This window comes from Erythrolamprus reginae, chromosome 7 (assembly GCF_031021105.1).
Source record: "Erythrolamprus reginae isolate rEryReg1 chromosome 7, rEryReg1.hap1, whole genome shotgun sequence".
NCBI classification, from domain to species: Eukaryota; Metazoa; Chordata; class Lepidosauria; order Squamata; family Dipsadidae; genus Erythrolamprus; species Erythrolamprus reginae.
Window position 1 is genome coordinate 41,660,761 of NC_091956.1, and position 17,804 is coordinate 41,678,564.

The following is a 17,804-nucleotide window of genomic DNA, read 5'->3' on the forward strand; positions in this document are numbered from 1 at the left end:
GGTCTCGCTCCTAATACACTTAGACGACAGGTCGCGGCCCTATCGACGGTCCTTGCCAAAGACCACGGTCGGTCCCTCTCAAGGCACCAGTGGATCAGAGATTTCCTGCGCGGAGCAAACAACTTGAAGCCTTCGGTGGTTCACAGATTTCCTTCCTGGGACTTGTCCTTGGTCCTTCATGCCTTGACGGGTCCTCCCTTTGAACCGTTAAGGCTCATCTCCTTGAGGTTTCTGTCCATCAAAACTGCCTTTCTGGTAGCCATCACATCTGCCAGGAGAGTTTCTGAAATTGCGGCACTGTCAATACGGCAGGACCTCTGTAGATTTTACCCGGACAGAGTTGTCTTGAGATTGGACCCGGCCTTTATTCCGAAAGTGAACACTTCCTTTCATAGAGCACAGGACATTGTGGTACCAGACTTTTGCTCCCGTGGTAGCCATCCCTCTGAACTGAGATGGCACAAATTAGACGTTAGACGTGCCTTAAAAATTTATATTCGTCGGACCCAAGACCTACGGTCTTCTGAAGGTCTCTTCGTATCTTTCTCCACCAGAACGATGGGGAAGAAAGTGTCACCTCCTACGATCAGTCGTTGGTTGAAGGATTGCATTTCCGAGGCCTACGCTGCTAAAAACACCACAGCTCCACAAGGGATAACTGCTCACTCCACCCGGAGTGCGGCCACGTCATCGGCCTGGAGGACCCAAGCATCTCTTGAGGACATTTGTCGAGCAGCCACGTGGGCAGCTCCATCCACTTTTATAAGACACTACAAGATTGATTCGTTCGCTTCATCAGAAGCAGCCTTTGGAAGGAGGGTCTTGCAAGGGGTGTGCTCGTTTTCAGCGCCCCTGGTCCAACCTTCTCCCTCCCTTTGACTAAACTTGGGTATATCCCATCCTGGACTCTCCTTGCAAGTGCATTGGAGAAGGACCGTTGACTTACCTGAACGGTCTTCTCGATGCACTGCAAGGAGAGTCCAGACCCACCCGGTTCTCGGGACCAGGGTCACAGTTACCTTTGGTTGTTGACACTTGGGAATGGTTTTTTTCTGATAATAAATCGTTAGTTTTTTTGCATTACTGCTCCTTCGTAATTATTAGACTGGAGGGCTAAGGGGGCGGTGCCTGGCTAATATTAAATATTTAAATTAAACTCAGTCCCAGCCAATCAGGCTGAGAATAACCCATCCTGGACTCTCCTTGCAGTGCATCGAGAAGACCGTTCAGGTAAGTCAACGGTCCTTCTACTCACCTGGGTGTTTTGAAGCTGGAACTCTACTATTGCCTGCTGCTGCTGACACACCCTTTCCAGATATGCAGCGTGGAATTCCACCTGGTTGGCAAATCGCATATGAGGCGGTGGGTGAGAAGGCCAAATTTCCTCTGCAGGGAAGATAGGCGAGCAGCAGCAGAGTGGGAACAGTGAAAGTGCGCACACACGGCACACACTTTATGCAGCAGCGCCAACATGTCTGGATAATGGGCCAGAAACATCTGCACCACCAAGTTGAGCACATGCACCAGGCAAGGGATGTTTGTCAACCCCGCTCAGCCCAAGGCTGCCACAAAGTTCCGCCCATTGTCGCACATCACCTTGCCAGGCTTCAGGTGCAGCAGCAGCAACCACTCATCTGTCTGCCCCTGGATGCCGGTCCACAGATCCTGGGCGGTGTGTGGTCTGTTGCCCAAGCAGATGAGTTTTAGCACTGCCTGCTGCCGTTTCCCCATGGCCATGCTCAAATCAGTGGTTGCTGTGCTGCGCTTACTGCATGTGGAGGATGAAGAGGAGGAAGCAGAGGAGGAGGCAACAGGGGGCACCGACTGATGTCCAGCAATCCTGGGTGGTGGAAGGATATGCTCTAAATTGCTTCCCACCTCATTCCCAGCCACCACTACATTCACCCCAGTGGGCAGTGAGAGAGATGTCCCGGCCCTGGCCATGTTTACTGGTCCACATGTCGGTGATGTGGATGTGGGAACTGACAGCATTGCACAGTGCACACCTAACTTTCTCCACTACATGTTGGTGCAGGGCAGGGATGGCCTGGCGTGAAAAGTAGTAGCGGCTTGGAATGGCGTATTGTGGGACAGCCACTTCCATAAAATTTTTGAAGCTTTCTGTCTCGACCAGTCGGTAGGGGAGCATTTCAAATACCACTGCGACAACAACAACAATGGCCCCGTGGCAGCCGCTGATGCCGAGAGCCTGAAGCCCGCTCTCCAGCGTCAACGCCAGAGCTGCGCACCAGCGGCAGGAGCTGTTGGGAAGGCAGACGTGGTGCCTCTGCCGGGAAGGGCTGTCAAAGAGGCCCTGAAGGGGGACAGGGCGGTCCCCGCCGCCTGTGTCAGCAGTGAGGTGGCCGCGCCGGCTGGGGCGAGAGAAGGCTGGAGTTGTGCAGAAAGCGGCACCCGCTGGGGGGGGGCTGGTCCGAGAGGAGCCGCCGCTGTCGCTGCACCAATGGCAGCTGCTGTGGGGGCAGAGCGAAGGGGAGGGCGCGGAGGCGGTGCCCGCCGGAGAAGCGGAGAGAGAGAGAAGTGGAGGTGTCCTCGTTTTGTGCCGTGGGGGGGAGGCGGTGGAGGTCAGGGGTTTGCAAGCAGCAGCGAGATGGCCGCGCCGGCCAGGGTGGGAGAAGGCTGGAGTTGTGTGGAAAGCAGCACCCGCTGGGGAGGCCTGGTCCGAGAGAAGCCGCTGCTGTCGCTGCACCAATGGCAGCTGCTGTGGGGACAGAGTGAAGGGGAGGGCGTGGAGGCGGTGCCCACTGGAGAAGCGGAGAAAGAGAAGTGGACCAAAAGAAAGAAAAGGGAAAGAGAGGGAGGGAAAGAGAAATGAAGAGGAAGGAAGGAGGGAGTGAGGGAAGGAAGGAAGAGAGAGAAAGGGAGGGAGAAAGAGAGAGAGATAGAAAGGGAGAGAGAGAAAGAGGGAGAGAGAAATGAAGAGGAGAGGTAGAAAGGGAAAGAGGGAGAGATAGAGAAAGTGAGTGATACAAAGAGGGAGTGAGAAAGAGAGAAGAGAAAGAAAGCAAGAGAGAGGGAAAGAGAAAGAAAGGTAGAGAGAGAGAAAGGGAGAGATACAAAGAGGGAGAGATACAAAGAGAGTGAGTGAGAGAAAGAAAGAAAAGAGAGAGAGAGAAAAGGACAGAGAGAAAGGGAGAAATAGAGACGGAGAGAGAAAGGAAGAGGAGAGATAGAAAGGGAGAGAGAAAGGGAGAAATAGAGAGAGGGGGAGAGAGAGAAAGTGTGAGGGATACAAAGAGGGAGAGTTAGAAAGAGTGAGTGAGAGAAAGAGAGAAGAGAGAAAAAGAAAGAAAGAGAGAAAGAAAAAGAGAAAGAGAGAGCAACAGAGAGAAAAAAGAAAGAGAGAGAGAAAGAGGGAGAGATAGAGAGGGAGAGAGAAAGAAAGGAAGAGAGAGATGGAAAGAGAGAAAGAGAAAAATGAGAAAATAACGGAGGGAAAGAACGAGGGAGAGGAAAATGAAACAAATGAAAGAAAAGGAAGAGGGAAGAGAGAAGTGGAGAGGAAGGAGGGAAGGAAGGAAGAAGAAATTGATTTAAATTTAAATTTACTTGTTAATAAAGAAGTATAAATTACTTTATTACTTAATTATTAATTACTTATTACTTCTTTATTTTAAATATTGTATTTGTTCCCATTTTGTTTTTTACTTTAAATAAGGTATGTGCAGTGTGCATAGGGGTTTGTTCATAGTTTTTTTTTATAGTCCGTCTCATGCCATATAATCTATAATTCCCTCGACTTCTTCTCTCACCACTCTGGAAGCAGTTTTGGGGCCTGCCAATATAGGCCCAAAACCCAGGCGCCTGCTTGCACCACAGGAAGGCATATCAGGCGCAGATGTTACGCACCCTCTCCCTGCCCCTGCAGCACCATCTCCATCACCACCACCAGCAGCACAATGGCCACGCCCCTTTTTTGTGGTTTTCTTCATAGTTAAAGCCTTGCAGTGACACTGGTCCAAGAAATTTGGGAACAGACGAAGGTGCGGCATTCAGGTGGACCTAGACTTCAAAAATTAAATGTCCTGCAAAAATTAAATGGTCAGACGGCACTAGTGGCCCTGTATTTGAAAAAAGTTTAAATGGTCAGTCGGCACTAGTGGCCCCGTATTTGAAAAAAGATTAAATGGTCAGACATCACCAGTGGTCCTCTATTGGACAGAAAAATAAATGCACAGATAAAGGTAGTATTGGATGCCTAGATTTGGGCCTCATTCTGAGCACTTTCCTTAAGTGATCTGACCTTAGAATGACAATAGCTCAGTTGAAATATATCCGGTACGGACCCGAACTATGCAAGTTCGGTTCGCCCAACACTAGTAGAGGCCCTTTAAATGCAGAGATAATGGTAGAAGCCCTGTGGACATTGGCAAAAAACCTATGATTTATTTTTATTTATTTTATTTATTAGATTTGTATGCCGCCCCTCTCCGAAGTCTCGGGGCGGCTGGGTTCTGAGGTGTGGTAGAAATGTTCAGCTAGAATATCACCCAAGTTAGCAAAAAGCAATGCTGGCACTGGGCCTTGAGCTGTGGTAGAAATGTTCAGGTATAATATCACAGAAGTTATCAAAAAGCTTTGATGGCACAGGGCTTTGGCACAAATCTGGAGCTTGCAAGCTAAAGATGATATGTCACTCAGGTGTAGCGAGACTGGCCCCCTACTTTTTTTGTCTTGGAAGCCTGCATGTGGGCTGCACACTCTGAGCACTTTCCCTAGGTGATCTGCCCTTAGGAAGACAATGGCACAGTTGAGATATATGTTCCCTTACAGTGGCAGCCGCCTTGTGCAGCGAGACTGAACAAAAAAAATATGTCACTTTAAATATGGTTTTCTTCATGCCTAGATCTTGCCCTACTCCGCGAACGTTCCCTAAGTCATCTGCCCTTGGAGATGAGAAATCTCCCCAATCTATCTTTCCCTGTCAGCAGCAGCAGCAGCACTGTCCCTAACTATTGCGGCGCTCATGTAAAGGCGCTGGGGCGTGTGGTCCTGCCTTTTATACAGCGAGGGTCAGGGGTCCTGCCAGGCCAATCACAGCCATGTGTCCGACTGGCCAATCACTGGCAAGCAGGACGCATGGCCAATCACAGCTGGTCCTTGTGTTTCCTGCCCAGATACAGCATGGCTTCGGCTTACAACATGGCTGTTGACTGGCTGCTGTGCCGTTCAATTGAACGGCGAACCTGAACACGGATATCTGAAAAAGTCAGGGATCAGATTCGGTATACCGAACCCAGCCAAATTTGGCACGGACCCGAACTATGCAAGTTTGGTTCATCCAACACTAATTGCGACCCCATGGACAACATTCCTCCAGGCCTTCCTGTTCTCTACCATCCCCTGGAATCCATTTAAGATCACATCAACTGCTTCAGTGACTCTATTCATGCACCTCATTCTCTGTTGTCCCCTTCTTCTTTTTGCCCTCAATCATTGCAACTGGAAAACCAGAGCCTTCACTATACGCACTTTTGTTGGCAGGGTGATATTTTTGCTTTTTAGTATGCTGTCTAGATTTGCCATAGTTTTCCTTCCCAGGAGCAAGTGTCTTAGTTTCTTGAATACAGTCCCCATCTGCAGTGATCTTGGAGCCCGGGAAAATAAAATCTTTCAGTACTTCCATTTCTTCCCCATCTATTTGCCAGAAATTGAGAGGACTGCATGCCATGATCTTAATATTCTTAATGTTGAGTTTCAAGCCAACTGTACTTCTCTCCTTCTTCACCCGCATCAAGAGGCTCTTTAGTTCCTCTTCACCTTCTGCCATTAGAATTTGTATCATCTGCATATCTGAGAGTGTTGATATTTCTCCCAGCAATTTTAACTTTTGATACATCTAGCCCGGCCTTTCTCATGATGTGCTCTGCATATAAGTTAAATAAGCAGGGTTACAGTATATAGTCTTGCCAAACTCTTTTCCCAATTTTGACCCAATTAGTGGTTCTGTGTCCAGTTCTCACTGTTGCTTCTTGACCTGCATATACCGTATTTTTCCGAGTATAAGACGCACTGGAATATAAGAGGCACCTTAGTTTTTGGGGAGGAAAACAGGGAAAATAATCTGCTTACCAGGCGTTCATCTAGATAGCCTGGTCAGCTTAGTCTGGTCAGCTTCAGCACATCATTTTATCCCCTGGTTTATTTATTTATTTATTTATTCATTTTTTATGCTGCCCTTCTCCTTAGACTCAGGGTGGCTTACAACATGTTAGCAATAGTACTTTTTAACAGAGCCAGCCTATTGCCCCCACAATCCGGGTCCTCATTTTACCCACCTCGGAAGGATGAAAGGCTGAGTCAATCTTGAGCCAGTGATGAGATTTGAACCTACAGATCTATAGTCAGCTTCAGTGGCCTGCAGTACAGCAATGAAAGAGCTGGGAACATCATTAGGACCTGTAAAGAAACAGTCTGAGCAAGTAGAGCCATGGCAAAAATCCACCAAAGGCTTGGAAAGCATTCTTCTTTGCAGAGAGTAACAATGAAAGAGCTTGCAACCAGGTAAGAGCTGGGAACATAGTTGGAACCTGGTTAGTACTGGAAAGAAACATTGGAGCTAGTTAGACCAATGGGGGAAAAACCTGCAAAGACTTAGGGCTTGGAAAACATTCTTTGCAGAGAGTAACAATGAAAGAGCTTGGGTACATTAATAGCACCTGATTAGGGCTGGAAAGGAATATCTGGAGCAAGTAAAGCAATGAAAATAAACCCCTACAAAGACTGAGTTTGGAATATATTTTTGGCAGAGAGTAACAATGAAAAAGCTTGCAAGCTGGTAAGAGCTGGGAACATCATTAGCCCCTGGTTAGGGCTGGAAGGAAACTTACTCAGAGCAAGTTAGAATAATGAAACAAATCCTACAAAGACTTGGGGCTTGGAAAACATTCTTCACAGAGAGAAACAATGAAAGAGCCTGCAAGGTAAGAGCTGGGAAGATCGTTAGCAGCTAGTTAGGGCTGGGGGGAAAAGCTACAGTCAGAGTATAAGACCCTAATTATCAGCCTCTTTTAGGGAGGAAAAAGGTGTTTCTTATACACTGAAAAATACGGTAGATTTCTCAAGAGACAAACAATATGGTTTGGTACTCCCATCTCTTTAAGAACTTGCCACAATTTGTTATGATCCATACAATGAAAGGCTATAGCATAGTCAATGAAGCAGAAGTAGATGTTTTTCTGCAACTCCCTAGCTTTCTCCATGTTGGGAATTTAATCTCTAGTTCCTCTGCTTCTTTGAAATCCTGCCTGTACTTCTGGTAGCTCTCAATCCACATACTGCTGGAGCCTAGCTTGTAGGATTTTGAGCGTAACTTTGCTAGCATATTATATGAGTGCAATGGTGCGGGAGTTTGAACATTCTTTGGCATGGCCCTTCTTTGGAATTGGAGTGTAAACTGACCTTTTCCAATCCTGTGGCCACTGTTGAGTTTTTCAAATTTGCTAGCAAAGTGAGTGTAGCACTTTTACTGCATCCTCTTTTAAGATTTTGAAGAGCTCAGCTGGAATACTGTCACTTCCACTAATTTCGTTGTTGCTCAGATTTCCTAAGGCCCATTTGACTTAACATTCCAGGATGTCAGGCTCAAGGTCAGTGGCCATCCCATTGTGGTTATCAGAAATGTTAAGCTCATTTTTGTACAGTTCTTATGTGTAATTTTCTCATATTTTCTTAATCTCTTCTGCCTCTATTAGTCTCTGCCATTTTGGTCCTTTATCATGCCCATCTTTGCATGAAACATGGGTGGAGCTAACCTACACGTATGGGTTAAGTTCGCCTAATGACTAATAAGGACTGAATCTGATTTTTTAAAAAACTTTGTCCCTCTTCCTGTAATCCCACTCTTTAGATTCAGTCCATGACTGCAAAGGACGCGTGCTTAGACTCCATTACAGGAATCTTACCAAAGGATTTGGGACAATTTCATCTTATTTCCTTACTTCTCCTTTGAGGGTTCTCCCTTTGCACTGCCCTTTATTTTTGGTCCTTGGCATCCTCAAAGTAAACCTTCCCGGCCATGGAACAATGTAGCAGGGAGGAGGATGTCCCAGCCACACGGTTTGGAAGGAGAGGAGGAAACGAGTCAGAAACCAGCCAAGGATATATTCTGGTAAAAGGACCAAAGAGGAGTTAAGTGACCGGCCCATAGGGCTTTGAGTGTCCAAGAGCGGCAATTAGTGCTCCCCCCCCCCCTGTTTTTTGGCTTTCTACTAGATGGCAAACTTCACAAGAGGATCCAAGCGGGCAGAAACAGCGCAGCAATCGTCAACACTGTGCGGAGGTACAGGGGGAAGTGGGAAGCAGCATGGGGATATGCTTGGAGCCTAGAGTAACCCTCCCCTATTGTTGGTGATTACTTTGTTATGTGGCATACTTGGAGGCTAGCTCCACCCATCTTGGAGAAGAGGCGTTGGATCCTGCTGATATGCCTTTTCTCAAGGGATGGAATTAGCCTCCAAAAGGGAGAGGAGTGGCTATTGTAGCCAGGGAGAGCCTTCGCCTACGTAGACTCATTGCTCCAGAGATTGCGGGTTGTGAGTCCCTTCTGGTGAAGTTGGACTTAGGGGTTCAGGTGGGCTTGTTACTCACGTACTTGCCTCCCAGCTGCGTGTCAACAACCCTGCCTGTGCTGCTCGAGGAGGTAGACGGGCTGGCGGTAGGGTTCCCCAGACTTATTGTCTTGGGGGACTTTAACCTACCGTCACTCGGTGAAACCTCGGGGCTAGCGCAGGAGTTCATGGTCACCATGACAGCCATGGACCTGACTCAAGTAGTACAGGATCCAGTTCACGAGGGGGAACACTCACCCGACATGGTATTCCTTTCTGAGCAATTGAGTAATGGTCTGAGATTAAGGGGCTTAGAAGTGTTGCCTGTGTCATGGTCAGATCATTTTCTACTGCGGCTTAACTTCCTGGCTCCAATCCTTCCCCGCAGGGAGGCGGAACCAACTAAGTGGCTCCGCCCCAGATGCCTGATGGATCCAGAAGGTTTTCAAAGGGTGCTTGGGGCTATTCCAGATTCACGTCTCCACAGTTCGGTAGAGTCTTTTGATGTGGCCTGGAATAAGGCTGCGACGGAGGCTCTTGACCGGATAGTGCCGTTGTGACCTCTCTGTGGCATTAGACCCCATAGAGCTCCATGGTTCAACGAGGAGCTCTGGGAGTTGAAATGCCAGAAGAGACGTCTAGAGAAGTGATGGAGGAAGAGTAAGTCCGAATCTGACCGAACACTTGTAAGATCTCATATTAAGACTTACAAAGTGGCGCTCAAGGCGGCAAGATGTGCATACCATGCCGCCTTGATTGCATCAGTGGAATCTCGCCCGGCTGCTCTGTTTAGGGTGACCCCTTCCCTTCTTAATCAGGGGGGAGTTGAGGAGGTCTTGCAGGGCAGTGCCGAGGATTTTAACACATTTTTCACTGATAAAGTCGCTCGGATCCAGGCAGACCTCGACTCCAATTGGATAACAGAGTTGGCTGACAATGAGTCAGTCGAGGTAACTGGGGCCCGTACTTGTCCATCTGTCTGGGAAGAGTTTGATCTGGTGACACCTGATGAAGTGGATAAAGCCATTGGAGCTGTGAGTTCCGCCACCTGTCTACTGGATCCGTGTCCCTCCTGGCTGGTCTCGGCCAGCAGGGAGGTGACATGGGGCTGGGTCCAGGAGATTGTCAACGCCGCCTTGGGGAGGGGGTCCTTTCCGGCTCCTTCTAAGGAGGCACTTGTGCGCCCCCTCCTCAAGAGGCCTTCCCTGGACCCAGCCATTCTTAATAACTATCATCCATTCTCCAACCTTCCCTTTATGGGGAAGGTTGTTGAGAAGGTGATGGCGCTCCAGCTCCAGCGGTCCTTGGAAGAAGCCGATTATCTAGGCCCTCAGCAGTCGGGTTTGAGGCCCAGCTACAGCACGAAAACTGCTTTGGTCGCATTGATGGATGATCTCTGGCGGGCCTGGGACAGGGTTTTATCCTCTGTCCTGGTGCTTCTTGACCAATCAGCGGCTTTCGATACCATCGACCATGATATCCTTCTACGCCGGCTGGAGGGGTTGGTCCATCACAGTCGGTGTTAGTGGGGGGTCAGAGGTCGACCTCTAGCTCTCCCTTGTGGGGTGCCTCAGGGTCGGTCCTCTCCCCCCTACTATTTAATATCTACATGAAACCGCTGAGTGAGATCATCCAAGGGCATGGGGTGAGGTATCATCAGTACGCTGATGATATCCAGTTGTACATCTCCACCCCATTTCCAGTCAACGAAGCAGTGGAAGTGATGTGCTGGTGCCTGGAGGCTGTTAGGGTCTGGATGGTTGTCAACAGACTCAAACTCAACCCCAATAAGATGGAGAGTGGCTGTGGGTTTGCCTCCCAAGGACAATCCCACCTGTCCATCCATTATCCTGGGGGGGGAATTATTGACCCCCTCAGAGACGGTCTGCAACTTGGGCGTCCTCCTCGATCCAGAGCTTACATTAGAGAAACATCTTTCAGCTGTGGCGAGGGGGAAGTTTGCCCTGGTTCGCTTGGTACACCAGTTGCGGCCCTATCTGGACCGGGACTCACTGCTCACAGTCACTCATGCCCTCATGCCCTCATCACCTCGAAGTTCGACTACTTTAACGCTGTCTAAATGGGGCTACCTTTGAAAAGTGTTCGGAAACTTCAGATCGTGCAGAATGCAGCTGCGAGAGCAATGATGGGCTTCCCTAGGTATGCCCATGTCACACCAACACTCTGCAGTCTGTATTGGTTGCCGATCAGTTTCCGGTCACAATTCAAAGTGTTGGTTATGAACTATAAAGCCCTTCATGGCATCGGACCCGAATATCTCTGGGACCGCCTTCTGCCGCACGAATCCCAGCGACCAGTTAGGTCCCACAGAGTTGGCCTTCTCCAGGTCCCGTCGACTAAACAATGTCGTCTGGCAGGACCCAGGGGAAGAGCCTTCTCTGTGGCGGCCCTGACCCTCTGGAACCAGCTCCCTTCAGAGATTAGGATTGCCCACACCCTCCTTGCCTTTCGTAAACTTCTTAAAACCCACCTCTGCCGTCAGGCATGGGGGAATTGAGACATCTCTCCTGGCCTATATAATTTATGCATGGTATGTTTGTGTGTATGTCTGCTTTTTAAATACAGTGTTCCCTCGATTTTCGCGGGGGTTACGTTCCAAGACCTCCCGCGAAAGTCGATTTTCCGCGAAGTAGCGGTGCGGAAGTAAAAACACCATCTGCGCATGCGCACCCTTTTTCCATGGCCGCGCAAGGACTTGAAGTTGGAGGTGGCGAAAGTGCGGAGGCTGGCAAGTGGAAGAGAAGGAGCAGTAGTAGAAGGAGGTGGAGGAGGAGCAAGGCGGGCGGACGGACGAGGTGGCTGGAGGAGATGCGTAAAGGGCCAGCCGACGGAGCCATGGATTTACTGAGGACTATCGCTTATCAGCCGGCCGGTACAACCGCTAGTGGAGGTGGCGGTGGTGGCGGCAGCACCGGCACTAAAATGGGGGAGCAGGCGCTGGGCAAAGCCTGCGGCGGAGACTCACAGAGAAAGAAGGCGGCGGAGTCTTCCGACGGCCACAACCACCACCACCATCACCACCACCACCATCACCACCACCACCATTCGCACTCGGCGCCCGAGATCTCTCGGATTATCACCGACCCCACCACGGGAAGGAGATACTGCCGCGGGAAAGTGTTGGGAAAGGTAAACGTACCTGGCGGCAGTAGAGAGAGATAAGGCGGGCTTGAGAAAGCCTTAGTAGCGTTGGTTGAGCTTTGTTGGACTAGGGAAACACGGAGGCGGATTTGCAACAAAAAGAGGCTCCGGCAGCTCGTGCGTCCCCCCCCAACCCCCCCCCCCCACGTCCATAGAAACATAGAAGATTTCGGCCAATCAGCAATGGCACACGTAAGTTTGGTGATGACATATGACATCATCGGGTGGGAAAAACCGTGGTATAGAAAAAAATCCGCGGACTATTTTTAAATTATTATTTTTTTAAAAACCGTGGTATAGCCGTTTCGCGAAGATCGAGACCGCGAAAATCGAGGGATCACTGTAAGGCCTTTTAGAGACGTTTTAATATTAGATTTGTGATACATTGTTCGTATAATTATTGTGAGCCGCCCCGAGTCTGTGGAGAGGGGCGGCATACAAATCTAATACATACATACATACATACATACATACATACATACATACATACATACATAAACAAATACATACATACATACATACATACATACATACATACATACATACCTCCCGTAATTAATCCAGTCTGCTCTTTCTGAGGAGATCTGAAGGAGGCACACTGCATATCAGCAGGAATAGCACACAGAATCTGAACACGTCCCTCATCTAAAGAAGGGGGGGATTACAGGAAGAGGGACAAAGTTTTAAGAAATCAGATCCAGTCCTTATTGGTCATTGGGTAGTCTTAACCCATACTTGGAAGCTAGTTCCACCCCTTGAGAAAGGGTATATCAGTAGGATCCAATTTTAGGATCTCTTCATATCTCCAATTTTCTTGAAGAGATCTCTGATCCTCCCCATTCTATTGTTAGCAAGTCCTCAGAGAGGGACGGCATACAAATCCAATTAAATAAATAAATTAAACAAATAATAAATTGTTTTCTTCTATTTCTTTGCATTGTTCCTTTAAGAAGGCTTTCTTATCTCTTCTAGCTATTCTCTGGAATTCTGCATTCAATTGGATGTATCTTTCTCTTTCTCCCTTGCCTTTTGTTTCCCTTCTTTCTTCAACTATTTGTAAAGCTTCCTCAGACAGCCATTTTGCTTTCTTGCATTTCTTTTTCTTTGGGTTGATTTTAGTTGCTACCTCTTGTACAATGTTGAGAACCTTTGTCCATAGTTCTTCAGGCACTCTGTCTATCAGATCTAATTCCTTAAATCTATTTGTCACCTCTACTGTATATTCATTAGGGATATGATTTAATTCATACCTGAGTGGCCTAGTGCAGTGATGGCGAACCTATGGCATAGATGTCAGAGGTGATATGTGGAGCCATATCTGCTGGCATGCAAGCCATTGCTCTAGCTCAGCTTCAACGTGTATGTGTGTGCTGCCCAGCAGATTTTTGGCTCGCACAGAGGCTCCGGGAGGGCATTTTTTGCTTCCAGAGAGTCTTGGGGGGGGCCATTTTTACCCTCCTTTGGAGCCTGGTGAGGGCGAAACACAAGCCTACTGGGGCCACCTGAAGTTGGGCCTCCAAGTGGGTGGAGGAAGCTGCTTTTGCTCTCCCCAGGCATTGAAGGTTGTGTGTGGGCACTTGTACATGTGCGATAATGCAGGCATACGCTCTTTCGACATCTGAGGAAAAAAAGGTTCGCCATCAGTGGCCTAGTGCTTTTTCCTACTTTTTTCAATTTAAACCTAAATTTTGCAATGAGAAGCTCAAAGCAGCAAGTGGGAATCCAATATACAGTAATTGTATTTTTGTTGTTGTACAGAATGAAGACTCAACTTGAGCTTATGCAGATGGCATCTGGTCATGAAGATCAGACAGAATGCAAACAAGTACAGCTAAATATCAAATCTATAGTTAAGGATATTTCTGCCTTGACTATTACTGAAGTTAATTTGGATATTCCAAAAGGTAAGATGATACAACTAACTGTAACATGGAAGTTATGGCTAAAACTATTTCACTGTATTTAAAATAATCTACTGTATAAAATCTATATTTAATATAAACATCAGTATATAAGACAATATACTTTTTTAAACTTTTCATCTTAAAAGGTGACATTTCTTCAGGAAATAGTGAACCTTCTACATCTGCAAGTCCTGAAAACAAATGGGAAGATAAAATTGAACAAGATAAATTTCATGTAAGTTACCGTATGTTGTACATGGTAATAGATGTTTCAGTTTGTCTATCAAAACATTTTTTAATTTAAATATCTTTTTTTAGCCAGTGCCAGGAAAAGATGTTTTGGAAAATGGTAAGAATATTCCAACTCAGTATATGTCAGTGTCAGCAACTACTAAATTTCAAAACATGAGTCATGAGGTAAGATTACGTGTTTAGTCTCAATGCCTTTGTAATTCAAATGTAAGATGGGTGGCTTGGATACTTGAAGGGTTCCTGTATCTGGCTGGACACTATCCTTTTTAACCTAATTACAGTGACCTCACAAATAGAGACAGACTTCAATAAAATATTTTCTCTTTTCATCTTTTAGCACATTTGTTTATTTGTGTCAGTAGCATCACAATTAAAATAAGACATACTATATAATATTATATTTAAAATATAAAAGATTAAAATATGTACAAATTAAACAAATCTTGCCCAGAAACTAGCAATATTAATTGTGTTCTGTTATGCTGCCATGAGGTCCTCAAATGTACACTAATCAGGACGAAAAGGGCAGATATCAGTCACAAAGGTCAGAAGACATCAGATAGCCCCATTTATTCAGAGGGTCTCTGGATCTTCTTGCCATGCACATTCTGTTCAACAATTTCTATACTTACCCGCTTTCATCAGACCCAGGTGCCAACTCCTCCATTGGTTCCATCCAGTGTTGGTTGTTTGTTGCTTTTATTTATTTATTTATTTATTTATTTATTTATTGTTAGAGTTGAAAGGGACCATGCAGGTCATCAAGTCCAACCCCCTGCCTGAGCAGGAAACACTATAGCACCCCAGCCAAATGGCAGTCCAATTTCCTCTTGAAAATGTCCAGAGTTGGGGAGTTCACAACAGGCAGGCTGTTCCACTGATTGATTGCTCTAACCATCAGGAAGTTCTTCCTTATTTCCAGGTTGAATATCTCCTTGGTCAACTTCCAGCTGTTGTTCCTCCTCCAGCCCTCCAGTGCCCTGGAGTGACCCCTCCTCTCTGTGGCAACCCCTCATATACCTGTATACTGCTATCATGTCCTTTCTGGCCCTCCTTTTCTTTAGGCTATCCATGCCCAGTTCCCGCAATCTCTCTTCGTAAGTCTTGGTTTCAAATCCCCTAATCATTTTGGTTGCTCTTTTCTGCACCTTCCCCAGAGTTTCAATGTCTCTTTTGAAGTGTGGTGACTAGAACTGGATGCAGTACTCCAGATGGGGCTTGACCAGGATGTAGTAAAGTGGTATTATTACTTCCCTGGTTTTGGAGTGTATTCCCCTGATGATGCAGCTTAGGATTGTGTTGGCTTTTCTGGCTGCTGCTCTACATTGTTGGCTCATGTTTAGTTGATTATCCACCAAAATTCCAAGATCTCTTTTACATTCGCTACTGCTAAGTGGGGTTTCTCCTAGGCTGTATGTGTGTCTAAGGGGTTTTTTTTTTGCCTAGGTAAAGGACTTTGCTCTTGTCGACATTGAATATCATTTTGTTAGTGTGGGCCCATAGTGTTAATCTATCTAGGTCTTTTTGTATTTTGAGCCTGTTCTCCAGGGTGTTGGCTACCCCCGCCAGCTTGGTGTCGTCTGCAAATTTGATTAGTTCCCCTTCTATTCCCACGTCAAGGTGCTGATGAAAATGTTGAAGAGCACAGGGCCCAGGACAGAACCCTGTGGTACCCCACTGCCTACCTTCTTCTATGTGGATTTGGATCCATTTAGGACAACTCGTTGGATGCAGTTGGTCAGCCAACTGTTTATCCATCTGCATGTGTTGTAGTCTTCCCCGCTTTTTTCTAATTTTTGATTCAGAGATTGTGGTCAACTTTATTGAAAGCTTTGCTGAAGTCCAAGTATATGAGGTCTACTATGTTGTGTTGGTCTATTGATTTGGTTATGGTGTTGAAAAATGATATGAGGTTGGTTTGACGTGATTTGTTTCTGACAAACCCATGTTGGCTGTTGGATATTATCTTGTTTGTTTCTAGTAGTAGCAAAGTTGTTTTTTTATTATTTTCTCCAGTATTTTTCCAGGTATAGAAGTCAGACTGATAAGTCTGTAGTTGCCTGGGTCAGTCTTTTTACCATTTTTGTGGATGGGGACTACGTCAGCTCGTTTCCAGTCTTCCGGTAGGTCTCCAGTGGTCCAGGATTTTTGGTAGATGGGGAGAAGTGGTTCCGCTATGGTGTCTGTCAGTTCTTTTAGGACTCTAGGGTGAAGTCCGTCTGGTCCTGGTGATTTATACTCGTTGACCTCCCACAGGTAGTCCCTTATTGTGTTTTTGTCTATGTTGAGTTCAGTTCCGCGGCTGTGTATTGCAGTTGAATTGGAGGTTGGTTGATTGGTGATTCCTTTTTGTGTGGACTAATGCAAAGTAGGCATTGAGCAGCTGTGCTTTATCTCTGTTGCCTGTGATTTCATTACCATCTTCATTTTTTAGTGTAGTGACTGTTTCCTTGATTTTCTTTTTGTTGTTTATGTGCTGGAAGAAACTTTTGTTGTTGTCATTGATTTCACCATGTAACAATTTTCAAAATTGCACAATGATATTTTGAAATTGATCTATTTGATATTTGCAATATTTCAAGATACTTAAGAAGCTTCTGGAATTGTGAGAACTATCAAGAGGTTTCTAGAACTATCCAGAATTATCTAGAATTTTCTGAGACTGTACATAATTGTAGGTAGCTGTATAAGTAAGTTATATAGGGCCACAATAGCCCTTCCTGAGAGACAGAGAGACAGGATTTAATTGATTGGAATTGCATAGTAAGTGGGCAATGGCCATCACAGACAAAGGGGAATTGACCTAGACAGACAGGTGTGAATTCATTATATATTCAGATTCTGATAATGACAGTATTCACACTTCACCCCACACCCATTACAGGAGAAGCTTAGGAATGTAAATGTATATATTGTGTGTTACTCTGGTACCAGGTGATCAATCTTGCTCTGCTGAATCCTCAGTACACTCTTGTACTTTAATACTGCATGGAATAAAGACCATTTTTATCAAGTTTGGAGAGACATCCTTTTTCCTTACAGTACACAGCAACTTAGTCTATTTAGATGGCATCAAGAGGTTGCATACATCCAGCAGACGCATTTTGCTACATATGTGGCCAGTTTATAAAGACAAGAGCGAAAAAGTGCTCTGTGGAAGCATCTGCTAAGATGTGTGAGGCTTACAAAGCATACTTCGGTATGCTTGTTGGTGACCAAGACAAACCATGGGCTCCTCATTTCACATGTGAGCACTGCAAGAAAACTCTTGAAGGTAAGTGGATAAATGCTACTCTCTTAAATAGCAGATTAACTGTGTTAATATTTTAAATATCACTAGTCATTAGTGTGAAATAGGCCTAAATCAAATTCTCAATCCAAATTTTATTTTGTTTGCTTATAGGTTGATACAGGGGAGAGAAGAGAGCCATGCATTTTGCTATCCAAAGAATTTGGTGTGAACTGACTGATCACTCAACAGCATGGTGGACCCTTCCAAACGTCGCACTGGCAAAAATGCACCGCCTGTAACGTATCCTGACATTCCTTCATCTATTGCCCCAGTAGCACACTGCCCTGAACTTCCTGTACCAACACCTCCAGACAGAGCTACACCACCTTCAAAAGAGAGCAGCAGGTCAGACACCGAGGAAGACATTGAAGATCATGATTTCTTTTCATATGCAGATGAGGAGCAGAAGCCATACTACCCTAACCAAAAAGACCTCAACGGTCTGATCAGAGACCTTGGTCTCACCAAGTCCAACACTGACCTTCTGACATCAAGGCTCAAGCAATGGAACTTATTAGATGAAAGTGACCAAGTCACAGATCAGAGGAAGCATCACCAATTTTTTTCCATCTTCTTCAGTCATCAAGATGGACTGTGCTTCTGCAACAATGTGGCCAGTCTATTCGA

At 46.2% G+C, this 17,804-nt stretch overlaps 1 protein-coding gene across 4 annotated transcripts in view; it reads left to right on the plus strand.

Annotated features, from left to right (window-relative positions):
- Positions 1-17,804, plus strand: part of LOC139170338 (tripartite motif-containing protein 59-like) — a 170,566-nt gene that overhangs the window by 92,645 nt on the left and 60,117 nt on the right. For 3 of the 4 annotated variants that reach the window (XM_070757394.1, XM_070757395.1, XM_070757396.1), the window contains exons 5-7: positions 13,488-13,633; positions 13,780-13,868; positions 13,952-14,050. In XM_070757394.1, coding sequence (XP_070613495.1) covers positions 13,488-13,633; positions 13,780-13,868; positions 13,952-14,050 — 334 coding nt within the window. The remainder of the gene's footprint in view (positions 1-13,487; positions 13,634-13,779; positions 13,869-13,951; positions 14,051-17,804) is intronic. The other variant, XM_070757397.1, reaches the window with a different exon arrangement.